Genomic DNA, 23884 nt, shown 5'->3' with positions numbered 1-23884 from the left:
TGCGATACACTGGCCGCGGCGTTTTCCTGTTCCTGTTTGCAGAAGCAGCGCCCTCCACCTCCCCGCTTCGTCTATTGGCTCGCGGCGGGGCTGTTTCCACCCTTCCCTAACCACAACCCCTTCAATGGTCGGTGGCTCTGACGTTGCAAGCGGGGGTTGGCTCTTCCGAGTGTCTATAAGAGACCCTTCCAAGTCCGGATCGAAGCTCCGCCCACGACGTTACTCCTGACTAACAGCTGTTTGTGTGAACGCTCCCTTAGGCAAAAGGTTCCATCTTGGCTTTCTTTCTGGATCCTGCACTTCTATGCCACCTTGGTTCATTATCTACCCAAAGGTGGCTTCTAGATTACTTGGGGCACTGTGGAGCTTGCATTAATCAGGCTCAAAGCAGAAATGCCACATACCCCTCGCCAACGGTTGCAGCCTCGGGCTCCAATTTGGTCAGAGACCGAAACTCGAGATTTCCTTGCCCTCTGGGGCGAACTGCTGATTTTGCGGTGGATTGAAAACCGGCCACCCAACAGTGACATCTACGAGGACCTCTCGACCCAGATGATAGCCAGGGGTCACGAGCGCAACGCTTCGCAGTGTAGGAACCGAGCCCGGGATCTGAAGCGAAGTTATCGGAGAGCCAAAGATGCCCAGATCTGTGCTGGAGCTGAGCCCGTGTCTTGCCGTTACTTCCGAGAGTTGGATCAAATGTTTGGAGGCGACATGGATAGGGCCACCAACCGGAGCTTGGCCAGCATGGATGGATCCGTGCGGGTGGTGGTAAAAAGCGAGGACGCAAAAGACATGGAGGCCCAGGCCTCTGAGGAAGAGAGCAACCAAATGACGCCCCCAAACACCCTCTCAAGTATGGAAGCAGACACAGACACGGAAACCGAACCGAACGTGGGGATTACACGAGGGTTAGTGACAGTGGTAGATCCCAATGTGATTGAAACCACGATAGTTGAGGACGGTCCTGAAGAGAAGGTGGTGCCTTTTTGTGGGCAACCGGTTCCAGGCTGCAGTGAAGATGGGCACCACACTGCTACTGGTGAGCAAAAGCCATTTTTCTTCAATGGCATTTTGTTTTTCAATTGGTGCTCTTAGCTCTTCAGCCATCTCATAACCTTGGGTTTAAGTTAGTTGTGAGAACCTGTAAGAACTTGCCTGAGATACCACAAAGATAGAGATTGGCTCTTGGTTTGTAAAAAAGAGAGAGAGAGAGAGAGAGAGAAATGATCTGAATTTTCTCCTGATTAGAAGCCCAAATTAGATACAGGTGGGGAGACAAGTGCAGTCTGAGATTTAATTTCAAAGAAGGAGCCAAGCTAGAAGTAAGTGTGGTACATTTCCATCTCTGCTTGCCAAGAGAATCAAATGGACCTATGGTTTTTCTGGTGTGCTTTTTTTTTTTTAAAGGGTGTGTGTGGAAGGAAGATGACAGCTATGTGACCAAGATTTTTAAAAAAAGGAAAAAGTAGTTGGTAAGGAAGTACCATAAGTTAGATTTTCATTCTAGCAACCAATCAGCTGTTTTCCCTGCGGTCTCTTGTTCCACTTTGTCAAAATGACGGTATGTGTGATAGGTACATCGAGAGCCAGTTTGATGTAGTGGTTAAAGCACTGGCCTAGAAAGCAGGAGACTGTGAGTTCTAGTCCCACTTCAGGCATGAAAACTGGCTGGTATGAATGACTTTGGGCTAGTCATTCTCTTTCAGCCCAACCCATCTCATAGACTTGTTGTGGAGCAAAGAGAAAGAGGAAGTAGTTTTCCAACTTAAACTTCATCAATCAATCCCTGTTCCTGCAAAATAAGAGAATCCAGCAATCTCAGACTACCTCACCTTTGCTGCTCTGTTGCCGGGCCAGATAACTGGATGTTGTGGCCCACCAGCAGAGTTGGCAGCAGATTTGGACAGTAAGGATGTTGGGGAGGAACATTGGCCAGTCCGGGAGTCTGGGGAAGGCTCTGATGAGGGCTCTGTGTTGGAGGCAGAGAGGGGGCCAGGGCCATATGCCAGTTATCAGCTACCTTCAGAGTCAGACATCAGTGAGGCAGACAAACAGCTGGAGCCTGTTCCCAGTGTGTGCATGCGCAGAGTTGCCAGACGAAGGGAACAGCTAAAGAACAGGGATCGACTTGGGAGTAAGGCCACAGGTGGACCATGAATGGCCCCTCCCAGAGGAAATAAAAGAGAAGTTTGCTTCAGGCTCTTGGGAAGCCTAGATCAGAACACTGGACAGATCCATTGAGCAGTAGATAATATTGTCCGGATGCCTAACCCATTTCCCCCTTGACAGGTAGAGGCAGGCGAGAGAAGTCCTTTGGTCACCCCCTGACGACAGCAGAAAGGATGGCATCTATGCGGGAGAGGAAGAGGCGGTCTCACGAGGAGATGATGCATGAGATCATGACCGACTACAGGAGGACCTGGGAGACCATGGAGGCCCTTCATGAGAGAAGTGAAATCAACGCCGGGGACTTCCGTGAGGCAGTGCTGAGGGAAATGCATCTGGACAGAGAGGCCCGGACACGGGAGGCCCAATTAGACCGTGAATCCTGGGCAAGGGAGGCCCAACTGGATAGAGAGGCCAGGATTAGCGACAACCATCTGGAGAGAGAGATTAGGATTAAGGAGCTCGGTATGATTGAAGCCGAGCTCCAGCGCACCAGGGAGATCCTCCATCCAATGGTGGATGCCGTGGCATCTGTGGCAGAGGCCTTGCGTGTGGCGAGCAGGATACTGCCACCGTCTCAGCCTGCACAGAAAATGATGGCTGGAGTCTTCTTGGAATCAAAGGAAAGCAAGTAATTTCGGTCTCTCTTTCAACTATAAAACTTTTGTCTTGAATGAGAAAGCTTTGTTGTCAGGAAGGGAGGGGCAGAGAAAGGTGCTTTCTAAAGTGCTAAATTCAGGGATTTTTAATAGTTATTTTATCTTGCCCAGTAAGATGTTGAGCCAGGTTTACCTACTCTCTCAATTTGCTCATCCTGTGGAACAGAGAGATAATAATGTACTTCTAGGTGGTTTGGTTTGGAAAAAGAAAAGAAACTTTAGAAAAGACATTACAGTAGCTTGTTGATAGGAGCCTTCCTTTTCCTTGCAACCAAATCCAGCTGACTGGATTTTATTTGGGGCTTTTTCTGGACAGACTTTATCCGAACGCAGGTATTGGAAAACAAAATGCTTGCATGTATTCACAATGGAGCATTGTTTGTACAGATAGTTTTCAACTTACAACAAACAGTTCTTTTAGCAACCATTTGAAGTTACAATGGCACTGAAAAAAGTGACACGTGACAGTTTTTCATATTTACGCCATTGCATCATCATCATCATCATGGTCACGTGATCAAAATTTAGACCCATGGCAACTGATGCATAATTGTGATGGTTGCAGTATCCCAGGGTCATGTGATCTGTTAAGTAATTAAGCTCCCTGTTGGGAGAGCGAGTATGCAGAGAAGCGTAATGAGAGTGATATGGAATAACACGCAAAAACCAGCATACAGAGACACTGAATAGTATAAAAATATAGTAGTTTACTATGTAGAAATATAGAGGTATTCAGAGTCCGGTTAACAGTCCAAGTCATACACGGTTCAGTAATTCAGTTATCAAAATAGTCAGTCTAACACACAAAGTATAGCTAACAGTAGCAAACCACAATACCTCAGTATACACCGATCAGCTTCTAACAAAACAGAGAGCTAACAGCCATTCTGGCTCCCTCTTATGGCTGCTTGAGGTAACAAACCAATTACATCTCTTAAGCATTTAAAGTAACAGTAAAGTAATCATAGCTTATATACATTGCCAAGCCAAGCCTAGGGTTACATCCCTAACATGATCGCTTTTTTATGACCTTTGACAAGCAAAGTCAATGGGGAAGCAAGATTCACTTAATAACTGTGTTATTAATATAACTGCTGTGATTCAATTAACTGTTCCAAGAAAGGTCATAAAATGGGGCAGAATTCACTTAACAATTGTCTTAGCAACAGAAAATTTGGGCTCAGTTGTGATCATAGATCAAGGACTCCCTATAGTATACTGTATGTGTTTGTATCATTCACAATTATTCCTTCTCCAATTCTCATGACCAGGCTTCATTTTTCTACCAGATAGTAAAGGTAAAAGTAAAGGTTCCCCTCGCACATATGTGCTACTCATTCCCAACTCTAGGGGGCAGTGCTCATCTCAGTTTCAAAGCTGAAGAGCCAGCACTGTCCGAAGACTCTACTTCTGTGGAGTTTTCTCCACTTCTCACTAGTTTTTTCCACTTCTGTTTAACATCTACATTGAAGCTGCTGGGTGAGATCATCTGTCACCATGGACTGAGATATCAATATGTTGATGACACCCATCTGTATATAACAGAATAATAGAGTTGGAAGGGACCTTGGAGGTCTTCTAGTCCAACCCTCTGCTCAGGCAGGAAACCCTATACCTGTGATGGCGAACCTATGGTACGCGTGCCACAAGTGGCACGCGGAGCCATTTGTCAGGGCACGCGAGGCGCTGCCCTGTCAGCTGGCCAGCGCGCATGCGTGCGCTGGCCAGCTGAGTTCACCTTTTTAAAAGCTATTTTTCGCCTTCCCCAGGCTCCAGAGGCTTTATAGGAGCCTGGGGAGGGAGAAAAGAGCCCCCCCGCCCCCCCCCCGGAGGCTTCAGGGAACGTCCCGAGGCTTCCCTGAAGCCTTCGGAACACTTAAAAAGTGTTTTAAGTGTTCCGAAGGCTTCAGGGAAGCCTCGGGACGTTCCCTGAAGCCTCCGGGGGGGGGGGGGGGGCGGGAAGGTTTTAAGTGTTTCAGGGAAGCCTCCGGACGTTCCCTGAAGCCTCCGGGGGGGGGGGGAGGTTTTAAGTGTTCCGAAGGCTTCAGGGAAGCCTCCGGACGTTCCCTGAAGCCTCCGGGAGGGGCGGGGAGGTTTTAAGTGTTCCGAAGGCTTCAGGGAAGCCTCCGGACGTTCCCTGAAGCCTCCGGGGGGGGCGGGGGAGGCTCTTTTCGCCCTCCCCAGGCTCCTATAAAGCCTCTGGAGCCTGGGGAAGGCGAAAAAATCATGCAAAAATGGGTGCGTTGTGCGCGCATGCGCACTGGGGGCGCGTTGCATTATGGGTGCGGCACGCCCGCACACGACCCCCCCCCCGCGCTCCCCCCACTTGTGGCACGCGAGCCAAAAAAGGTTCGCCATCGCTGCCCTATACCATTTCAGACAAATGGTTGTCCAAACGCTTCTTAAAAACTTCCAGTGTTGGAGCATTCACAACTTTTGGAGGGAAGTTGTTCCACTGATTAATTGTTCTAACTGTTAGGAAATATCTTCTTAGTTCTAGGTTGCTTCTCTCCTTAATTAGTTTCCACCCATTTCTTCTTGTCCTATCCTCAGGTGCTTTGTAAATAGCTTGATTCCCTCTTCTTTGTGGCAACCCCTGAGATATTGGAAGACTGCTATGTCACCTCTAGTTCTTCTTTTCATTAAACTAGACATACCCAATTCTAGCAACCATTCTTTCTAGAGTCTCAACATCTTTTTTACATCGTGGCAACCAAAACTGGATGTAGTATTCCAAGTGTGGCCTTACCAAGGCATTATAAAGTGGTATTAACACTTCACATGATCTTGATTCTATCCCTCTTTTTATGCAGCCTAGAACTGTGTTGGCTTTTTTGGCAGCTGCTGCACACTGCTGGCTCATATTTAAATGGTTGTCTATTTAAGACTTCAAGATCCCTCTGTTACTACTATTGAGCAAGATACCACCTATACTATAGCTGTGTGTTTGATTTTTCTTGCCTAAATGTAGAACCTTACTTTTTTCACCATTGAATCTCATTTTGTTAGATAGCGCCCAATGTTCAGGTCTGTCAAGATGACCATGGTGAATTAAACAATCCTGTGATCTCCTTGCAGTGCTTGGAGGCTGTTAAGGGCTGGATGGGGAACAACTGGCTAAAGCTGAACCCTGGCGAGATGGAATGACTCTGGGTTTGGGGTTGTTCAATTCATGGAGAATTGCCACCTTTGGTCAGGTGAGGTACCACTTCCGCAGACAAATCCAGAGTGTAATCTGAGATTCTCCTGAACTCATGATCCCTGGTCAAGAAGCAGGTGGCAGTTATGGCCAGGAGTCCCTTTGTGAAATCGTGGACTGTGTGCAGTTATGCCTTTTTCTGGGCCAACAATCCCTGCTCATAGTCACCCATGCCCTACTTACCTCTTGTCTTGACTGTTGCGATGTTCTCTACATGGGCTGGCCTTGAAAAGTATCTGGAATCTTCAATTGGTTCAAAATTCAATGAGCCACATGATTTTGTGCCTATGTGTCAACTTTCCTGCAAGGACTGCATTGGCTGTCAATTTGCTTCAAGGTCCAATTCAGGCTGCAGGTTGTCACCTTTGAAGCCCTACATGGCTTGGGATCGGGTTATTTGAAAGACGGTCACACCTACCCAAACCACCAAAGCGGAGGCCAAGGGAATGTTATGGGTCCCTCTCTCCTAAGGAGGTCCATCTAGTGAGACCAGAAGGAAAAACCTTCTCTATGGGGGCTCCTTCCCTGTGGAACATCATCCCACAGAAGATATGATTGCCCCCTACTTTTAACACTCTATCACCGTGATGGCGAACCTATGGCACGCATGCCCAAAGTGGCATGCGGAGCCATGTCACCTGGCGCGAGCAGCGGCATCCGTTCTTCTTCTGGGTTTCTGGCACGCAAGCATGCCCAATGATCAGCTGGCCTTCGTGCATGTGGGCAGTGCCAGAAACTGGAACAGCTGGTCTTTCATTTTCATGAGCATGCGTGGCGACCAGCTGATTGTTGTGTGTGCATGCAGAAGACTAGCTGGCTAATGCACATACACGCGCTGGAAACCACGTTCATTTTCTGGCGTGTGCATGCCCCCAGGGAGCTTCTCTTCCCGGTTGCGGTCTAGACAAGCGTATGGTACCGAAAAGATTCGCCATCACTGCTTTATTACAAGGAGCCCTAGAGTCCTGATTTGCCAATGGTCTCGGGTGTACCCCAGAGTACGATGGAAACCCATCAAATGGCTCATTTGATTTTTGTCATTAGAGTTGCTTTTTATTGTTTCTGTATTGAGCTTTTATTCTCATAAGCCGCCCAGAGTCACTGAGAAAGAGTTGGGCAGCCATATAAATTTTCTTAAATAAACAAACATACTAAGGTAACAGCCGAGTTTCCACACCACACGTGGTTCCCACATATTTAATCTTGTTGCAGCCTAGTCTGGATTGTCATCCAGAGCATGTTAATCTATTGGGGAACGTGTGTGTGCAGGAAAAAATAGGTTAGCATTTCTGATGCCCCATTTAGCTATTCTGAAATACTCACAGTATTACGCTGCCTCACCCAGCCAGTATCATTCAGATTACAGGATCTGCAGGAAAAAGCCTTTCTGCTTTTGATACAGTACATACAGTATGTTAAAGACCATTCTTTATTCAAAACCAACTTCCTTACTTTAGAGCGCTACTGGATATGAGTTAATAGAGACAAAAGCCAAATAAATCCAACACTGTAAAAAGAAATTATATTTTTATTGAGCAAGATATGCAAGACATTGCATTTGACAAGACACAGTGAAAAGACCATTTAAAATTAGTATTAATTTTCCAAGGGTTTACACTTTATGGGCATGGAATAATGTAGTCACTAATATTTTAGTATCTTGCTAAGGTACATGGTTGTACTTACAACTGTTCATTGAAAGATGGTTTCAAGTTAAGACAGCCTTGAAGGGCGGGGGGGAGTGATTTTACACTAATACCACATTCTGCAGTCATGGGATCCCAATTTGTGACCTCCCAGCTGATTTCTGACCCCCCCAAAAAAAATCAACTGGGAAAGTTAGATTTGCTTAACGACCAAGGTAAAAACCGTCATAAAATTAGGTCTGATCATGTCATGACTTGATTTACCACCTTTCAATTTATGACAAAAAAATTCCAGTTCCAATTGTGGTTGTAAATTAAGGACTATCTATAAATGTCAAAACATTTTGAATTCTTGCCTCATTGCTACACATGGTTGACTCCTAAAGTTGATAGCATGCACTGAAGAATTTAAAAAAAAACACTAAAAAGCAACCACATTCTCTCCCCAGATGTTGATTTCTATTGGGATTCCTTTACTTTTTTTATAGGACAATTAGTATGACTCCTAGGTGGCTCAGTGGCTAAGACGCTGAGCTTGTCAATCAGAAAGGTCGGCAGTTTGGAGTTGAGCTCCCGTTACTTGTCCCAGCTTCTGCCAACCTAGCAGTTTGAAAGCAGGTAAAAATGCAAGTAGAAAAATAGGGACCACTTTAGTGGGAAGGTAACAGCGTTCCTTGCGCCTTCGGAGTTTAGTCATGCTGGCCACATGACCACGGAGAACGTCTTCGGACAGCGCTGGCTCTTTGGTTTTGAAACGGAGATGAGCACCGTCCCCTAGGGTCGGGAACCTTTACTTTTATCTTAGTATGACTCCTAAAACCTTGCATCAGGAAATATTTACTAGGCTGCTGTCTCCTATCTGGTATTCTCCAAATGTGCTCAATTATAACTTCCATATTCCACCAGCCATTTAAATGACACAAAGTAAGGAAAGGCTGAGAGAGATCACCACTCAGCGGGCAACAATACACTTCTTGTTCTCAGCTACACGCACACACACACTCAAATAGATTGCAAATAGATTTCAACGTCAAACAGTGACTTTTTATTACTAAGATCTTTACATGAAATTATTGGGGGGGGGGATTCATCCAGAGTAGGTGCCACCCATATATTGAGGAAATCCTGCTCTATTGGCACCCAATTTTCAAGGAAAGAATCAGTAACCCTGATAGTAGGCTGGATGAGAGATAACAAGTTGAAATTCAATCCAGACAAATCGAAGCTACTGTAGGTTTGGGGAAAAAAATAGGAGTCTGGGATTGGAGAGAAGCTTGCTCTGCACAGGGTTGCAGCCCCCAGAGGGAGCAGGTTGGGGGGGTCTGGAAGTGCCCTCAATCTCCATCTGTCACTGGACTTGCAGACGGCAAATTTGGCAAGAAGAATGTTTGCGCAGTTACACCAACTGCATCAACTGCGACCTTTCCTGAGCCAGCTGGACTGGCAAGGTTGACCATCTGCCTTAACTGTGTCGCATGTGAGGCTGTTTTTGAAAAGGGTCTAGAAATTGCAAATACTGCCAAGCAGGGCAGCTAGGCTGCTGACCGACATAGCATATAGAAATCATACGATTCCTTTAATAAAGATCAACAATTGCTGGCGTTTTCTGGGAATGATTTAAGGTATTTGTATATAAAGATTTTAATTAAAAAATTATGTTTAAAACAAAGGAATAATTCAAGGGCAGTAATGACTCATAAAACCCTATACAGCTTAGGGCTTGATAGTCTATGGCAGGGGTGTCAAACTCAAGGCCCAGGAACTGGATTCGGCCCCTTGGGGTGCTTAGATCTGCCCTGGAAACAGCAAAGGATGTGGCCGCGGTGCCTCTGCCAGCGAAAACGGAGCTCTCATGAGGGCTGGGGGCGCCCATCGTGAGCTCCACTTTCACTGGCAGAAGGTTGCAGGAGGCTGTTGCAGCTGAAAATGGAACTTGGGAGCCCCTTTTCACTGGCAGAAAGCTCAGGCTGCCACATGCGCCCCCAACATGAGTGATATTAACTAGCCATGCCCACCCTAGACCACCGAGGGCAAACACAACCCTGATTCAGCCCTCAATGAAATTGAGTTTGACACCTCTGGCCTATGGGATCACCTCTTGCTATGAACTTGACTACTCAGATCAGCAGGAAAAACTGTTCTGAAGATACACTATCAAAGTCAAAGTTTCAACTATCTGATACATGAAAAGTGCCTTCTTCATGGTTCCAGGTGTTGTTGTTTTTAACTGTTTTACTTGTGTTGTTAAAAAGTTAATTCCAGCAAATAAATTCCCTTAGAGTTGTAATGGCTACATTTGACTTTGAGGAGGTGTGTGAGAGTGTGCTCTCAATGGGGGAATTAGTGTGATGGACTACAGTGGTAGTTTTCCAGCAAGGAGAAAGCACATTCGGAAAGAAGAATGAGACAAGAGGCAGCCCAGCTCAGAGCTGGATAGGAGACGAGTAAGAATAGCCACTCCTTAGGATCTCTGAAAGTATATCTGTTAAAGTGAGAGTAGTAAGTGTTTAGTCTGGCAAGATTCTGTCTATTGGGTGTAAGCAAATCAAGAACTGAATTGTAGCTGAATTGTTCCGTCAACCTTGGACTTAGCCTAACAGGAGGGAGAGAAAATGGGAAAAAGTAAAAATCTAAGCAAACAACCAGTATCAGAATATCTTTTTTAAAATGCATTTTAGCATTGTACACTCCCCGCTTATTGCAAGGAAACATTTTCAGTACTTTAAAAACTACCGTGTAGACCATTCTAATCAGCAATGTTATATGTACAGAAGAGTTGCTGGGATCAAGCTGTAATGATCAATGCTTAAAAATGTAATCCTGACTGACTTAATATTTACAATTGACTTAATATTTACATTTAATATTGTCAACCCCTTGGTCTCAGGGCAGCAGACAGCATCCAATACTTCAGTAGTCCAAGACTGGGTATCCAATGACCTTCCAGATGTTGTTAGGCTGCAATTTCCACCACCTCTCACTGGTGACCATAATGCCAAGTGCTGTTGAAAACTGGAGCTCAACAACAGTGAAGAAAGCCATACACTTGTCATGGTTACACATAAGCACATTCAAATCAATGGTACAGGTTAGTTACAGTTACCTTAACCCTCTCTGATTTCAGTGGGTTTTTTTTTAAGCGCAACTAAATCTGGATCCAATGTAGCAAATAACAACAAGAATAACAACAGCAATCTAAAAACGATCTGGAACCTAGATCAAATATTCAAAAATTAAAACAAAATCACAAAAGGCATAGAAAGAGAGGTAGAACAAAATGTTTCTTTTAAAATACCAATTTTGACCACTACTAAATAAAGGATCAACACAGACCACTTGGAGCAGGGAATTCCACATATTGGTATCACACAAGAGCAAATAACAGGATTCCTGAGGATTACTTGAGGGGACCTCCTCATGTGGCAATCTTTTGAATAATACAGCCAATAAGCAGCATGTTGGATGATGCTCGGAAGCACACCTAGCCACTTAAATTGAACAAAATTTAAGCTATGTATTAATTTAAACAAACCATACTTTAATTTCCATTTGTAACCTTAATGCATTCTCTAAATACTAAAGTCTGCACGTGGGCAACCTCCTATAAAAAGCATTAGAAAAAATCTAGAGATTAACAAGGGTGAATTCTTCTTGATTTACTACACTTTGAAATTCCAAAGTTGCCTCCATACAATATAGTCTAGAACAGAGGTGGGTTCCGGCTTCTGGTATTTCCAGTTCACTCAGGATGCGCTTTGGGCGTGCGCGCACTTCAGGTGCACGGTGTGTGCATGTGCAATAGTAAAAAAATGCTTCTGTGCATGTGCAGAAGCAAAAAACAAGATGGCGGCGCTTGTAGCAACGATAGAACCAGTTCGGGGGTGTGGCAGGCCAAATTACTATCTACTCAGCCGAACCAGTAGGAACCCACCTCTGGTCTAGGATTTGTAGAGGAACAAAGATTGGCCTGTGACTACTACCTCTGTATCACATCTTTATTCCAGCATTCCACCTGATATGACTTTTTTTGTTTGTAGAAATGTAAGGTTTCCCTTTCAAATCTAAGCATAGCAAACTCCCAAGCCAAAAAAGGAAGAAAGCATTGTGTCCAGCAGTGGGGGATCCAACTACCCTCTATCTCTCTATGCCTTGAAGAGACTTTGGAAAGAGGGCTATATATTTTGCACAGGCTAAGAATCTATATTAACACATTAATGATCATTTTAAAGCATTTTCCTATAGTTACTAATAAACCTTTTACATTTAAAACTAGAGTATTATTTTCTCATAAAATTGAAAAAAATGAACATTAAAGTACATGAAGCTTTCTGGCATTTTTTAATACTTATTGTAGCCTTATTAACCCCTGACCTCAGTCCTCTTGTTCTATCCACTGCTCTTGGCTGCCACTTTTCTTTTTGCTACACATTTTGAAATAATGAACTTGTAAAGTACAAACAGAATTTCAAAACCCTAAAGCAAGTCCACTGCTTCTGGACACACAAATGACAACACATAGTTCTTCAAAAGCGACTATTTAGAGAACAAAGATGATGCTAATATTAATAACCTATATAGAACTGTCTTTAGAATTTAGGTTTTCTGCCCAATATGGATTCTCTGGTGAGAAATAAGGTGCGATTTCTGATTGAAATTCTTCCCACAATGGGGACACTTATATGGTTTCTCTCCAGTATGAAGCCTTTGATGAATAACAAGCCCAGAATTGAAGCTAAAACTCTTCCCACAATCCTGGCACGTGTACGGTTTCTGCCCTGTGTGAATGCCTTGATGAGAAATAAGGTGCGACCTCTGATTGAAGCTCTTTCCGCAGTCAGAACATTTATAAGGTTTCTCCCCAGTGTGGATCCGTTGATGTATGACAAGACCGGAGTTGTAACTGAAGCTTTTCCCGCAGTCAGGGCATTTGAAAGATTTCTCTCCCATATGGGTCCTCTGATGCGAAAGGAGGTGAGATTTTTGGCTGAAGCTTTTCTCACAGTTGGAGCACTTATACGGTTTCTCCCCGGTGTGAATTCGCTGGTGTATGATGAGCCCAGAGTTGTAACTGAAACTCTTCCCACAGTCAAAGCATTTAAATGGCTTCTCGCCTGTGTGGGTCCCGTGGTGAGAGGTGAGATGGGATCGCTGGTTGAAGCTCTTGTCACAATCCGGGCATTTATAAGGCTTCTCTCCTGTGTGGATTCTCTGATGGACCATAAGTCCTGAGTGATTGCGGAAAGTTTTCTCACAAATGATGCAGAGATACGGCTTCTCTCCTAAATGGAGAATTTGAGGTCTGTTAATGCCTACATTCTGGCAGAAGCTATTTTCCTGTTTGTTAGGGGTAATTTTACTTTCTCCGATGTGGATCAGTTGCTGGATCACTATTTGGTCAAGACGTTTTAAATTCCCCTCCTTGCACTGGCCGGCTTTGCTTTGCATTTTATCAGAAGTAGCTTTTACTCTTCTCTCTGGCAGCAGATTGTAGTGACTTTCAGTGCCCCTTTCCTGCTTACATCTTTGAGAGCTACTTGCTTTGGATCCTCCTCTAAACATCACCTGCATTTCTACATGCTCTGGTTCTTCTTTTATGGATGTCGGCTTCCCAGTCTTGGTTGCCATCGCATCACCTGTTGAAGTAGATCAGATTTTAAACAAAAAAGATGGGTTTCCAGTCTTTTCCACCCGTAATGTTGAACAATAACAACATAGGAATAAAAAAACAGAATCCATTAAAAGTTTCAAATGACATTACTTATTGAATCTAACCCAAGAATAATCGTCAAAATTATGTTACAGACAAAACAATGCCAGTTAGTAGAAATTTCAAATGCACAATTATACATTGAGGCAGTGATGGGATTCAAATAATCTAACAACCGGTTGTCTGCCCTAATGACTAGCTGGGTAGGCGGTGCTCGGTGGTCATGTGACTGGGTGGGTGTGGCCAACTCAACATCACTCACGTCGATGGGCGCTTCGCCTTAATTGTTACAATGTAATAAGGGTTAACTGGAGAGGCAGTTTCTGTAAGCAGGGCAATATAGATTAAGCTAGAAACAACACCAGAATGTTTCCTTCCTGCCTTCCTTAAAGGATTAACCCTGTAAAGTGAAAATAAACAAAATGAGATTTCTTCCAACAACCGGTTCTTCGACCTGCTTAGAAAGTTAACAACTGGTTTGCCCCAATAGGTGCATACTGGCTAAATCCCACCACTGCATTGAGGAAGAAAAAGCTGAGTTATGGAAAGCCAACATCATATTTCCATTTTACTCCATTGACATGTGCTGAAGGACAATTAGACAAAGAATTGTATTTATTTTTTAAAACAATAACCAGAATAATAAGCACTCTGTTTGCTTATCAAAGATTTCAGATTCAGAAACTGGCATTTCTGGTTAAGCACGATCTTCTAAACCAACTATTTTACACATAATTTCATACTCCAAGTATCAGATTTAAAATAATCCATGGGGAGTGAAAGTAAATTTTACTGGGGCTGCAATTCTGTGGTGTTGGAAAAAGTGGGTAATTTCCAGTTTATTTTATGCCCAGAATTTGCTCAATCAATCCCTATATCCACATCAAAGCAAGAACATGTACCATTCAGTTCAGCTAGAAAAAATATATATCTTGACTTTATTAAACATCGGCCAATATCACATACAATTAATTGGCAAAACTAGGGAGAGGATCAAAATTAGGGAGAGACACAAACAAGAATTTACATTACAGGTAGTCCTCAACTTATGACCACAATAAGGATCAGAAAAATTGTTACTAAGCGGTGCAGCCATTAAGCAAATCTTCATGTGACTGTATCCGCTTTTTATGACACTTTTTGCCACAGTCTTTAAGTGAATCATCAGCAGTCTTTAAGAAAAACATCCCATGATCACGCTTTGTGACCACCTACTGGCTTCCCCACTCACTTCGCTTGGACATTGCAAGTGTCATAGTTACCAGACAGATGCCAAGTGCCTGAATTACAATCACATGGCCATGGGGCAGGGATGGGTTCCTGCCAGTTCTAACCTCTTCTATAGAAGAGGTTCCACAAATCTACCGTGCCGCTTAGAACTGGTTCCAGCTCCCTCCCCCCGTCCGTCCACACAACGCTTGCGCCGCCCGCCACTCACTGATTGGCTGGCTCACCAATCGCCTCACCCGCCTCTAAGAGTCCTATCTAAACCTTAAAGTCTTAAAGCTGTCAGGTGTGAACATCTCTGGGTTGTTTTTTTTCTAAACGGTTAGGGATGCAAAGGTCTTGTAACTTGACAGCTTTAAGACTTGTGTGCTTCAAATGCCAGAGTTTCTGAGCCAACATTTTGGTTGCTAAGCAAGAGTGTTGTTAAGTGAGTTTCACCACATTTTACAAGTTGACCACGCCCACCCAGTCACATGACTGCCAAGCCACTCCCACAAAGCAGACCATACCTACAGAAGAGGTTCTAAAAATTTTTGAAATCCACCACTGCCATGGGGGTGCTGTTAGTCTTCAGTGCAAGGATCTGTTGTAATCTACTTTTTCAGTACATTTGTTCACTTCAGTCACTAAAAGAATGGTCATTAAGCAGACTGCCTGTATCTACGGTATATGTCTCTAGCTATATATCAAAAGAACACAGTCACTGGAAACTATACTGAGAGTAATTAGCATAGGTCCCGAAGGAACTGGCCTTTGCTTATTGCAGCTTTAACTCCTTTATGTACATAATGTCAAGTTTCCTAATGATGCTGTAACTGATCCATAATAATCGAGCCAATGTTTTAATACAAAAACCAGTGATTTATTGATAGCTTCATTAGGGAAGATTTGTTCGCAGCCAAAACTTTGCTTTGTTTATCTGCTTCTGAACTTTACCCCCGTTCCTTCCCTCCCGTCTGTATCATAAATCACTTTACTCAATCATCCCTCCCAACCGGCAGCAGAAATATGAGCCAATTCCAGCAGACAGTATCATTCTGCCCCCATGACAACATGGAGAGTTGACACATAATAGGAACAGACTACAAATGGAAAGTAGGACACAAGGTGATCTAGTCCTTTGTGATTCTACATCACAAAGGAAACAACTTGATGAGGATGATGTATGCAACACGTGGAAAGAGAGATGAAGTTCTCTCCCCATCTGCACTATTTTCCTTTGAAAATTCATTCTGAGACAGTATGAAAAATGCCTCTGAAAAGCTCATAACCAAATGCTTCAAAGCAGCAATTGTTTCTTGCCACAGTACTCTACAAATTCGTATTCAATGGTACATTGTCACTGGACAAAACAAATAGCCTTCTTGGCAAAATCAGGCATCAATAAAAGCTTGCGCCCCCCTAGGCCCATCAGACATGTAAACCATTCATATTTCCTGCAACATCATATATAAACTGGATCTTTTCACATTTATTTGTGATACACATATAACACAAGGAATCATATAAATCCCCTAGCCATTTAGTGAAAGCTCAGCAGCAGTTTGCAAATGAGTGTCTCTGCTATACCTTTAGAGATAAACTGATACACATGCGCCTACAATAGTAGCGGAGTCATACTCCAAAAGGAAGATCATAATTAGATTTATTGCCAAAGAGCTAAGAAGTTAATGTTCCACCTTAGAAATTGTATAAACCAAACTCTTAACACTCATTTATTAATGAATTATTTATGGTGGAAGAATCCAAAAATTGAACCTCTTGTTCCTTGAATGGCAGTCTGTCCAAGAAATTGACATTACCGTATACCTCAAATGTGAAAATAAAAGGGAAGATCTTGTGGTGGAAGGCTTGGATTACACAAAAGATTAATACTTTAAATTGGTTGATTACTAATGATGGTTTTAATTATTTTGAGAAATTGCCTTTTGACAATGATGTGTCAGTCTATGTGCAATATACAATAATACAATACAATACAATAGTAGAGTTGGAAGGGACCTTGGAGGTCTTCTAGTCCAACCCCCTGCCTAGGCAGGAAACCCTATACCATTTCGGACAAATGGCTATCCAACATCTTCTTAAAGACTTCCATCCAATATGATATATTCAGTTGAAACATATGTTAATCACTTTGGTTCAAAAACTTTGGGTTACCTGTAATTTTAGCTTTATTATAGGATGCTGTGTTTGAACCCAAAAAGTGAAATGAAAGTCAGAAGTAATTAAATATTTGAACCTGGAATGAAACATTGGAGTACCCAGTTTTAGAAAATCAATTGGTCCAGGAATTTAAAAATGCAAAATATACATCTTATGATTCATAAATAAAATATATTCATCAGAAAACATTATTTGGGGTTTACTGGATCACTCATTTTTTTAAAAAAAGGATAGACATTGTGTTCCTTGATGTTTGAAGGCCCATTTAACCCATATTATTTGGTCTTGCTCTGTCGCAGCCTTATGTGTGTTTAGAGTTACTAAAGTATGCTTATGTAATATTAGGAAGAAATATTAAGGAACTCAAAGGGATACTGAATTATATCCTTAAAATAGGATTTGTTATTTCATTAAGAATTTTGAGCTTGAGGTAAGGCAAAGAGGATAATTGTAAGTAATTGGACAGAAACATGCTTTCCTGATTTTAAGGAAAAGATTCAGGACATGAATTACCTGTTTTTGAAAAGCCTTTGTTTTCTAAAAGTAAGATGAGCATATGTTGTAATATGGTCTATATTTAGTAATATGCTTAACAACTGGATTAATTTTCTATGTTTATTTATATTATATGGATTATTCTTAGTTTTTTTTCTTCTTTTGTCACATTTAGTCTATTTTAATAACTGTAACAGATTTATCTTTTTTCCCCACTGCATAAACACTAAAGCTTTGGGGGTGTTATGCAGACTTTTAAATATTTCACCATTTCAAGTCAATTTTAAAAAGGCTGATTGTTGAATATCCACCAGCTTATTGTCAATAATGTTGAGATAATCCTGTTTGTTTTCCAGTCTGAGATCTCACCTCTGTTGCGGACCTGATGATAGAGAAGAAATTATTGTTTCATATTGTTTTGTCTCAAATTGTTTAAATATTGTATATTTTCCAGTGTCATAAATAAAGTTCAGCACCATTAATTAATAAAACAAATAAATAAAATGATCCCTGTGGAACGAAGAGGCCGCTATTCAAGCAATTTCATTTATCATTCAAACAGCTGAAAGCTTAGTCAAAATAATTTTGGATTATTTACTCAGGGTTTATTTTCTCTATGAGAAAATTTACACAATGTAGAGCTTGTTCTCTTTGGAAAAGGAAGTAAGGGGAAATGTGATATATCTAAAACCATGCACTGGTAGAAAGGTTTTAGACTATTTTCATACAATATCAGAGTTTATTATTATTCCATGAAGCTAATTGGTGGAAGAAATATTTTACACACTTAAAGTATTACTCTCTAGAATGGTACCCTCGTGTCCATCAACTGCAGTTGCTGATACTAACAAAGGAGAATATTTGTAGCTCAGGGTTGACATGAGGGGTCCTTGGTGCACTGATGGTGTTACCTAGTTTGAAACACCTGCAAGAAAACAAGCAAGCTCAGAGAGCACCAAGGACCCCTCATGCAGTTGCTGAAAACATACTATGCAAATTCAAGGAGGAGATAAGCACACCAGCAAAACAAAAAAACAAAAGCCCATGAATTTAATTGCTTCAGTCTTGAAAATTGCTTGTTTACACTGACCTAGAGAAGGTAAAATCTGTCAAATAGAGCTCAACTCCTGATTTGAGTTTTCTTAGCAGCAACATGGAAGTAATTTGCCTGTGCCTTTCCTGGGATGCTTTTCAATTTTCCAGAATATTTTCTGGGGTATTTCTCACACCCAACCCTGCTTAAGCTTCCAAATCCAGACAAGGTTGGCCAAGGTCTGCATGATGATGTGTCAAATGAAACCACCCGACTGTCTATCCATTAATAACATCATTCATAGGGAAGCAGGAACAGTCAGCATCTGCTATTTCATTCTTCTTGTTGTAGGCTTCTCTCAAAGCCTACAATCAACTGGCAGGCCATTGTCTGGGCTGGAATGCCAGACGAAGCAGATTTTGCCCTCAGGGCCCTTTCAAAACAAAATACTATATTCCCAAGCAAACCCCAACCTGACAACCCAAAAGAATGGATCACCCTTCAGTTCGTGCCATTAAACAGCAACTCCAGTGCTTCAGTTTAATTCACTAATATCAATTTTAAAAAAAATTGTACAGAGTGCAGGTTCCAAGCAGAGAGGCAGGTTGAAAAATACCAGATGCAAGTCGACCCCGGTGGGGCCCCGAGTATAAAAGGTTTCCTGCGATAAATTCCCTACATTCCACCTTGCAGTCTTTCTTTTACCTGACCCGCTGCCAGTTTATTCGGAGTTATCTCGGAATTGATGGTAGTCTTCACTCCGGTCGAGTGACGAAGCGCTGATTCGTTGTCCGCCGGGCGACTTATCTCGGTCCTATCTATCTCATAGCTTTCACGATGGCGGCAAATCTATTTACTACAGGAAGTTCATCCTCCCGGCTCAGCGGAGCGAAATGGAAAAACCCTGATCCTTCCTAGGAAAGCAGTAAGCGGAGCCCTCTCCTGGCAAGATGGAAGAGGGGCTTCTTCTACGCTGAAAAACACTTACTTTAGGTGCCGCCCAGGAGAAGGTTTTTAAGTTACCAACGCCTTTTCCTTCAAAGCTAGGAGTAAAAAAAATCATCCTGGACAAGTACTCTGAAAAGCGAGCACATCGGGAGAAATTGTTTTGCCACCTACACTTTACACGGATTGTTTTTTTTAACTTGCAGGGAGCTTTATTGCTATTTACTGGCAGGTTACTACTACATTCAAAAACATAATTTCCGCCATGGCTCCTTATGCTGCATATTCAGAAATCCATATTATGTTTCATTTGCATGTACTATTAGTACGTACTATGTACTAAGTACTATCCAGTCTGCTGAATGTGTGTGTGTGTGTGTGTGTACGTGTGCGCGCGCACACACACATCTGGGCAGATTCTGATCAATAGAGTGTTTGGTGAAAGGGCCTCCTAATGCTTCATGCCTATACAAACTAGGAGCGTCATGCTGACTCGTATATTACATGGATTAACAAGGTCCATGTCAGATGTTGTGAGGAGCCAGGACAATCTGACAATTGGGCTGCTACAGGGAGAAGACAAGAGAACCTGGAACTGATGGATGCTACCACAACAGTAGACGTAATGAGAGAGAAGACCAAAGTGGTCCCAGTGATGGTTAGAGTTCAGAACAGTGCAGTGGTAGGAACAATTAGGATTCTAAGCAGAACCTTCCAAATTCCATGCCTCTGGTAGAGGATGTAAGATTGAGGAAGACACAGACCACTCATAAGGGTGAAAAGGGATTTTTAAAATAATATCATAAAATAATAATGTATTATTATATAGATATATTAATATTATTAACAGAGTATATATAGTATAAAATACATTTTATATATGTATTATCTTGGATGTTAAAATGTGACAGTAGAATTATGAGGAAATTTCCATATACGCTAAATAAAGGTAAAGGTTCCCTTCACACATACTGTATGTGCTAGTCGTTCCCGACTCTAGGGGGCAGTGCTCATCCCCGTTTCAAAGCCAAAGAGCCAGAGCTATCCGACGATGTCTCCGTGGTTATGTGGCCGACATGACTAAACGCCAAAGGCGCACGGAACGCTGTTACCTTCCCACCAAGGTGGTTCCTATTTTTCTACTTGCATGCTTACATCCTGCTAGGTTGGCAGAAGCTGGGACAAGAAACGGGAGCTCACTCCATTATGCAGGGCTAGGGATTCGAACCGTCGACCTTTCTGGTCGACAAGCTCAGCATTTTAGCCACTGAGCCACCGCATCCCTATACATTAAATAGAAGGAACTATTTTTGGATGCATCTCTGTGATAAAACAAAATAAAATTCTCAGCATATCAAAGATTCTTGGTGTCTGATGCCTTGCACTTATTATCCCTATATTGTTATATTTTTATCCTGCCATTTTAATATATCTCAAAATATACTCCTACCTCCCATTTCCCTGCAACAACAACCCTGTGATGTGGGTTGAACTGAGAGAGTGGCCTTCCCAAAGTCACCAAGCCTTTACTTTACTTACTTTATTTGGACTTTTATACCGCCCCCTCTCCCCAAAGGGACTCCAGTCTTCTGATTTCTAGGCTAACACTTTAACCACCTAAAAATATAAAAAAAGGAGGAAAGACGATTGACAAATTACCATCCAGTCAGATAAGTACATGGAATTTGCAAACTTTATGCAGGCCACTCCTGGATGCCTAGGGGACACATTTTTGTGAATAGAGATGCTAATTTGTGGGTGAGCCAATCTGTAGATGGACGTTTCATTTAATATCATGGCTGAGTAATATGCTACCTATCAGCATTTTTGCTGCTTTTCTTGATTTCCAAATACCTTTTGACTTTACAGTATTCCAAGGAAAAAAATATGGAAATCATTGGAAGTTTCCATAATAAATCATGTTTTTTTCACTCATTTATTCCTGTATGAAAACACCTGTCTGAGGATTTGTTGGACATCTTCAACTTTTCAAAAAAGAGAGGAGAGACAGAGAGAGAAACCTTCAGTTTAATTTTTATATTGATCATTTGTTTAGGCACTCTCTCATCCTATCTTTCATCTCCCAATAGTGGGTAGGAGACAGATTCCTACCTGTATTAAAATGCACAGGTATCTGAGTAATGTTTGCTAGCCACAGGCTTCTGAATGGCTTGGATTTTGCACGTTACACAATTTGCCGAGAGATGTACAACTGGGATTCTTAGGATTTTTTCTCCTAAAATTGGGGATTCTATATTCCCTCAGCAATTTGTTTTTTCCAGGGCAAGGCAGGTACAAAGGACTGTGTTTACAATGACTTCTCTATCTTGGAGGCAATGCAGTTTAATCTTGTAGATTCTGTTGGTTGGTTCCACATCCCAGTATTTCCTTGTGCTTGGAGGCAGAAGCTAGTTCAGGAGCAGTCAGAGTCTGGATAAATAAAATAACTTAAAATTGGATATTCTGTTCAGAGAACATAGGAAGAGGAGTGATTGAACCCATGTCCAGGCAACAACTAGGTTACAACGTCTCACTATATTTATTTTCTAAGAATGCTCACAGAGTTTTATAACACCCACGGCATTCCATCAAATTACACACGTTACTAACAGTTGGGGCATTGAGAAATATCAATTTCCCATTTGTTTTTTTTAATTAAAAGTAATATTTTTAAAAAGTCAGGTGGAGCAGGGAAATGTTATGCTTACGTTATGCTTTACTTTGTAAAGAATGTTGTTGTGCATGGGTTGCTTACAATCTAAACATTAGATCAAGACAATGTATTTTATCTTGGTTAGAGGGGAAAAAAGAAGAATGTAGCATCCAAAAAGAGAGTGCATCTTAAATTGGAACTCCTAGATGATTTCCTAGTGTTCAAATTTATATAGAAACATATGAAGAACGGTTGCAGGAACTGGGTATGTCTAGTTTAATGAAAAGAAGGACTAGGGGAGACATGATAGCAGTGTTCCAATATCTCAGGCGTTGCCACAAAGAAGAGGGAGTCAAGCTATTCTCCAAAGCACCTGAGAATAGAACAAGAAGCAATAGGTGGACACTAATCAAGGAGAGAAGCAACTTAGAACTAAGGAGAAATTTCCAGACAGAACAATTAATCAGTGGAACAGCTTGCCTCCAGAAGTTGTGAATGCTCCAATACTGGAAGTTTGTAAGAAGGTATTACATAACCATTTGTCTGGTTATCCCTGGTGTAGGGTTTCCTACCTAAGCAGAGGGTTGGACTAGAAGACCTTCAAAGTCCCTTCCAACTCTGTTATTCTAAGTATGTTCCCCCCCCCCCTTAAGACTTTTCTACAGTGTGGATTTTCTGATGCCTATTTAAATGTGATATCCACCTGAAGCTTTTCCCACACTCCGAGCATGAATAGTGTTTCTCTCCTGTATGTATCCTCTGGTGTGCGAGAAGGCTTGTGTTCACATGGAAACCTTCCCCACAGTCCAAGCATTTAAAAGGCTTCTCAGAGGAATGTACTCTTTGGTGCCTGATAAGAACTGAGCTGTAACTGAAGTTTCTCCCACATTCAAGGCACTTGTAGGGTTTCTCTTTTGTGTGTATCCTCTGATGGATAAGGAGGTTGGAGGTCCGATTGAAACATTTCCCACAGTCAGAACACCGGAAGGGTTTTTCACCTGCATGTTCAATCTGGTGCCTGATGAGATCAGAACTGTATCGGAAGTTTTTCCCACATTCTAAACACTTGTAAAGTTTCTCCCCTGTATGAGTTCTCTGGTGGATAATCACATGGGAAGAGTGATTGAAACTTTTCCCACAGGTCAAACAGGTGTAGGGTCTTTCTCCTGTGTGGATTCTCTGGTGAGCAATGAGGTGTGAACTCTTGCTGAAGTTCTTCTCGCATTCAGTGCACTTGTAAGGCTTTTCGCCTGTGTGGACTCTCTGATGGGCACTGAGAGCAGAGGTTCTGTTGAAGATTTTCCCACAATCAGGACACCGATGCTGTTTCTTGGACACTCGCTTTCTTTGCTGAATTGGCTGTTCCTTGGAGTTTCCTTGCAACTTGATGGACTTTATTCTTCTGGATCCAGAGTTTTGGGCATTTTGTTTCCCTGTTCTCTTCTGGTTTTTAGAAGCTTCTTCTTCCTGGGAATTATTCTTTTGGGGTATTCCTTCCACATTTCTGTATAGTTGTATTTGTCCTGGATTTTTCTCCTTGGAAGTGTTTCCCATTTTCTGTCCAGTAGCTGGAATGGAAGCAAAAATAAATAGTTTTCACATCATATCACAAATCTGGGGAAAAAGCAAATCATAAACGGTATCTAGGATGCATCTGGCGTCTTCCCTGAGTCTTCGCGCTGCCCGGTTTCGGGTCGACGTCGGGGCTCAGGATCCCGAAGAGCACCCCAGAGTTCAGGGAAGCTGGTTCAGTTTTTAAAAGGGATTCGGGTTAATGTCAGGGTTCCAAGTAACACCCCTAATGAAAGAAGACTCCGAGGCTTGAGTTTCCTCAAAGTTCCATTTTATTAGAAATGCCATATTGACATATCTGGGAAGACCCGAATCTGAAAGCCTACAGGTTTTCCCCACCCAAACAAAAGTTCAAGTCCCTGCCCAGAACCCACATGTCCATCACATAGTCCAATCAGGCACCATCCCAACTGGAG

The 23884-nt window shown here is 42.4% G+C and overlaps 3 protein-coding genes across 4 annotated transcripts in view; 1 reads left to right on the top strand and 2 right to left on the bottom strand.

The window, feature by feature from the left end:
• The first annotated feature begins 220 nt into the window (after positions 1-220).
• The window catches only part of LOC309383644 (uncharacterized protein), a 26378-nt gene continuing 2714 nt past the window's right edge, over positions 221-23884 (top strand). The window contains exons 1-2 of the mRNA XM_081936437.1: positions 221-1042; positions 2293-2800. Coding sequence (XP_081792563.1) covers positions 394-1042; positions 2293-2800 — 1157 coding nt within the window. The 5' untranslated portion in view covers positions 221-393. The remainder of the gene's footprint in view (positions 1043-2292; positions 2801-23884) is intronic.
• Positions 6037-19501, bottom strand: LOC309383377 (uncharacterized protein). 2 transcript variants are annotated; one of them, XR_014173831.1, is made up of 3 exons: positions 19004-19501; positions 16697-17647; positions 13337-16554 (listed from the first exon to the last, which is right to left on the bottom strand). XR_014173831.1 is itself a non-coding variant. In XM_081935857.1 (2 exons), the coding sequence occupies exon 2, from the start codon at positions 13296-13298 to the stop codon at positions 12267-12269; it is 1032 nt and encodes a 343-aa protein (XP_081791983.1). In that variant the 5' UTR covers positions 13299-13306; positions 19004-19501; the 3' UTR covers positions 6037-12266. The 2 variants fall into 2 exon arrangements, 1 of the variants encoding a protein (XP_081791983.1); XM_081935857.1 differs by lacking the exons at positions 13337-16554; positions 16697-17647 and adding an exon at positions 6037-13306.
• The window catches only part of LOC309383645 (uncharacterized protein), a 15848-nt gene continuing 13260 nt past the window's right edge, over positions 21297-23884 (bottom strand). Inside the window, exon 2 of the mRNA XM_081936438.1 lies at positions 21297-23464. Within this exon, the coding sequence (XP_081792564.1) occupies positions 22545-23450 (906 nt within the window). The 5' untranslated portion in view covers positions 23451-23464 and the 3' untranslated portion in view covers positions 21297-22544. The remainder of the gene's footprint in view (positions 23465-23884) is intronic.

Source organism: Natrix helvetica, assembly GCF_964273705.1.
Source record: "Natrix helvetica genome assembly, chromosome: 1".
Taxonomy (NCBI): Eukaryota; Metazoa; Chordata; class Lepidosauria; order Squamata; family Natricidae; genus Natrix; species Natrix helvetica.
The sequence above is the reverse complement of the archived record's forward strand: the minus strand, read 5'-3'. Positions and strand labels throughout refer to the sequence as shown.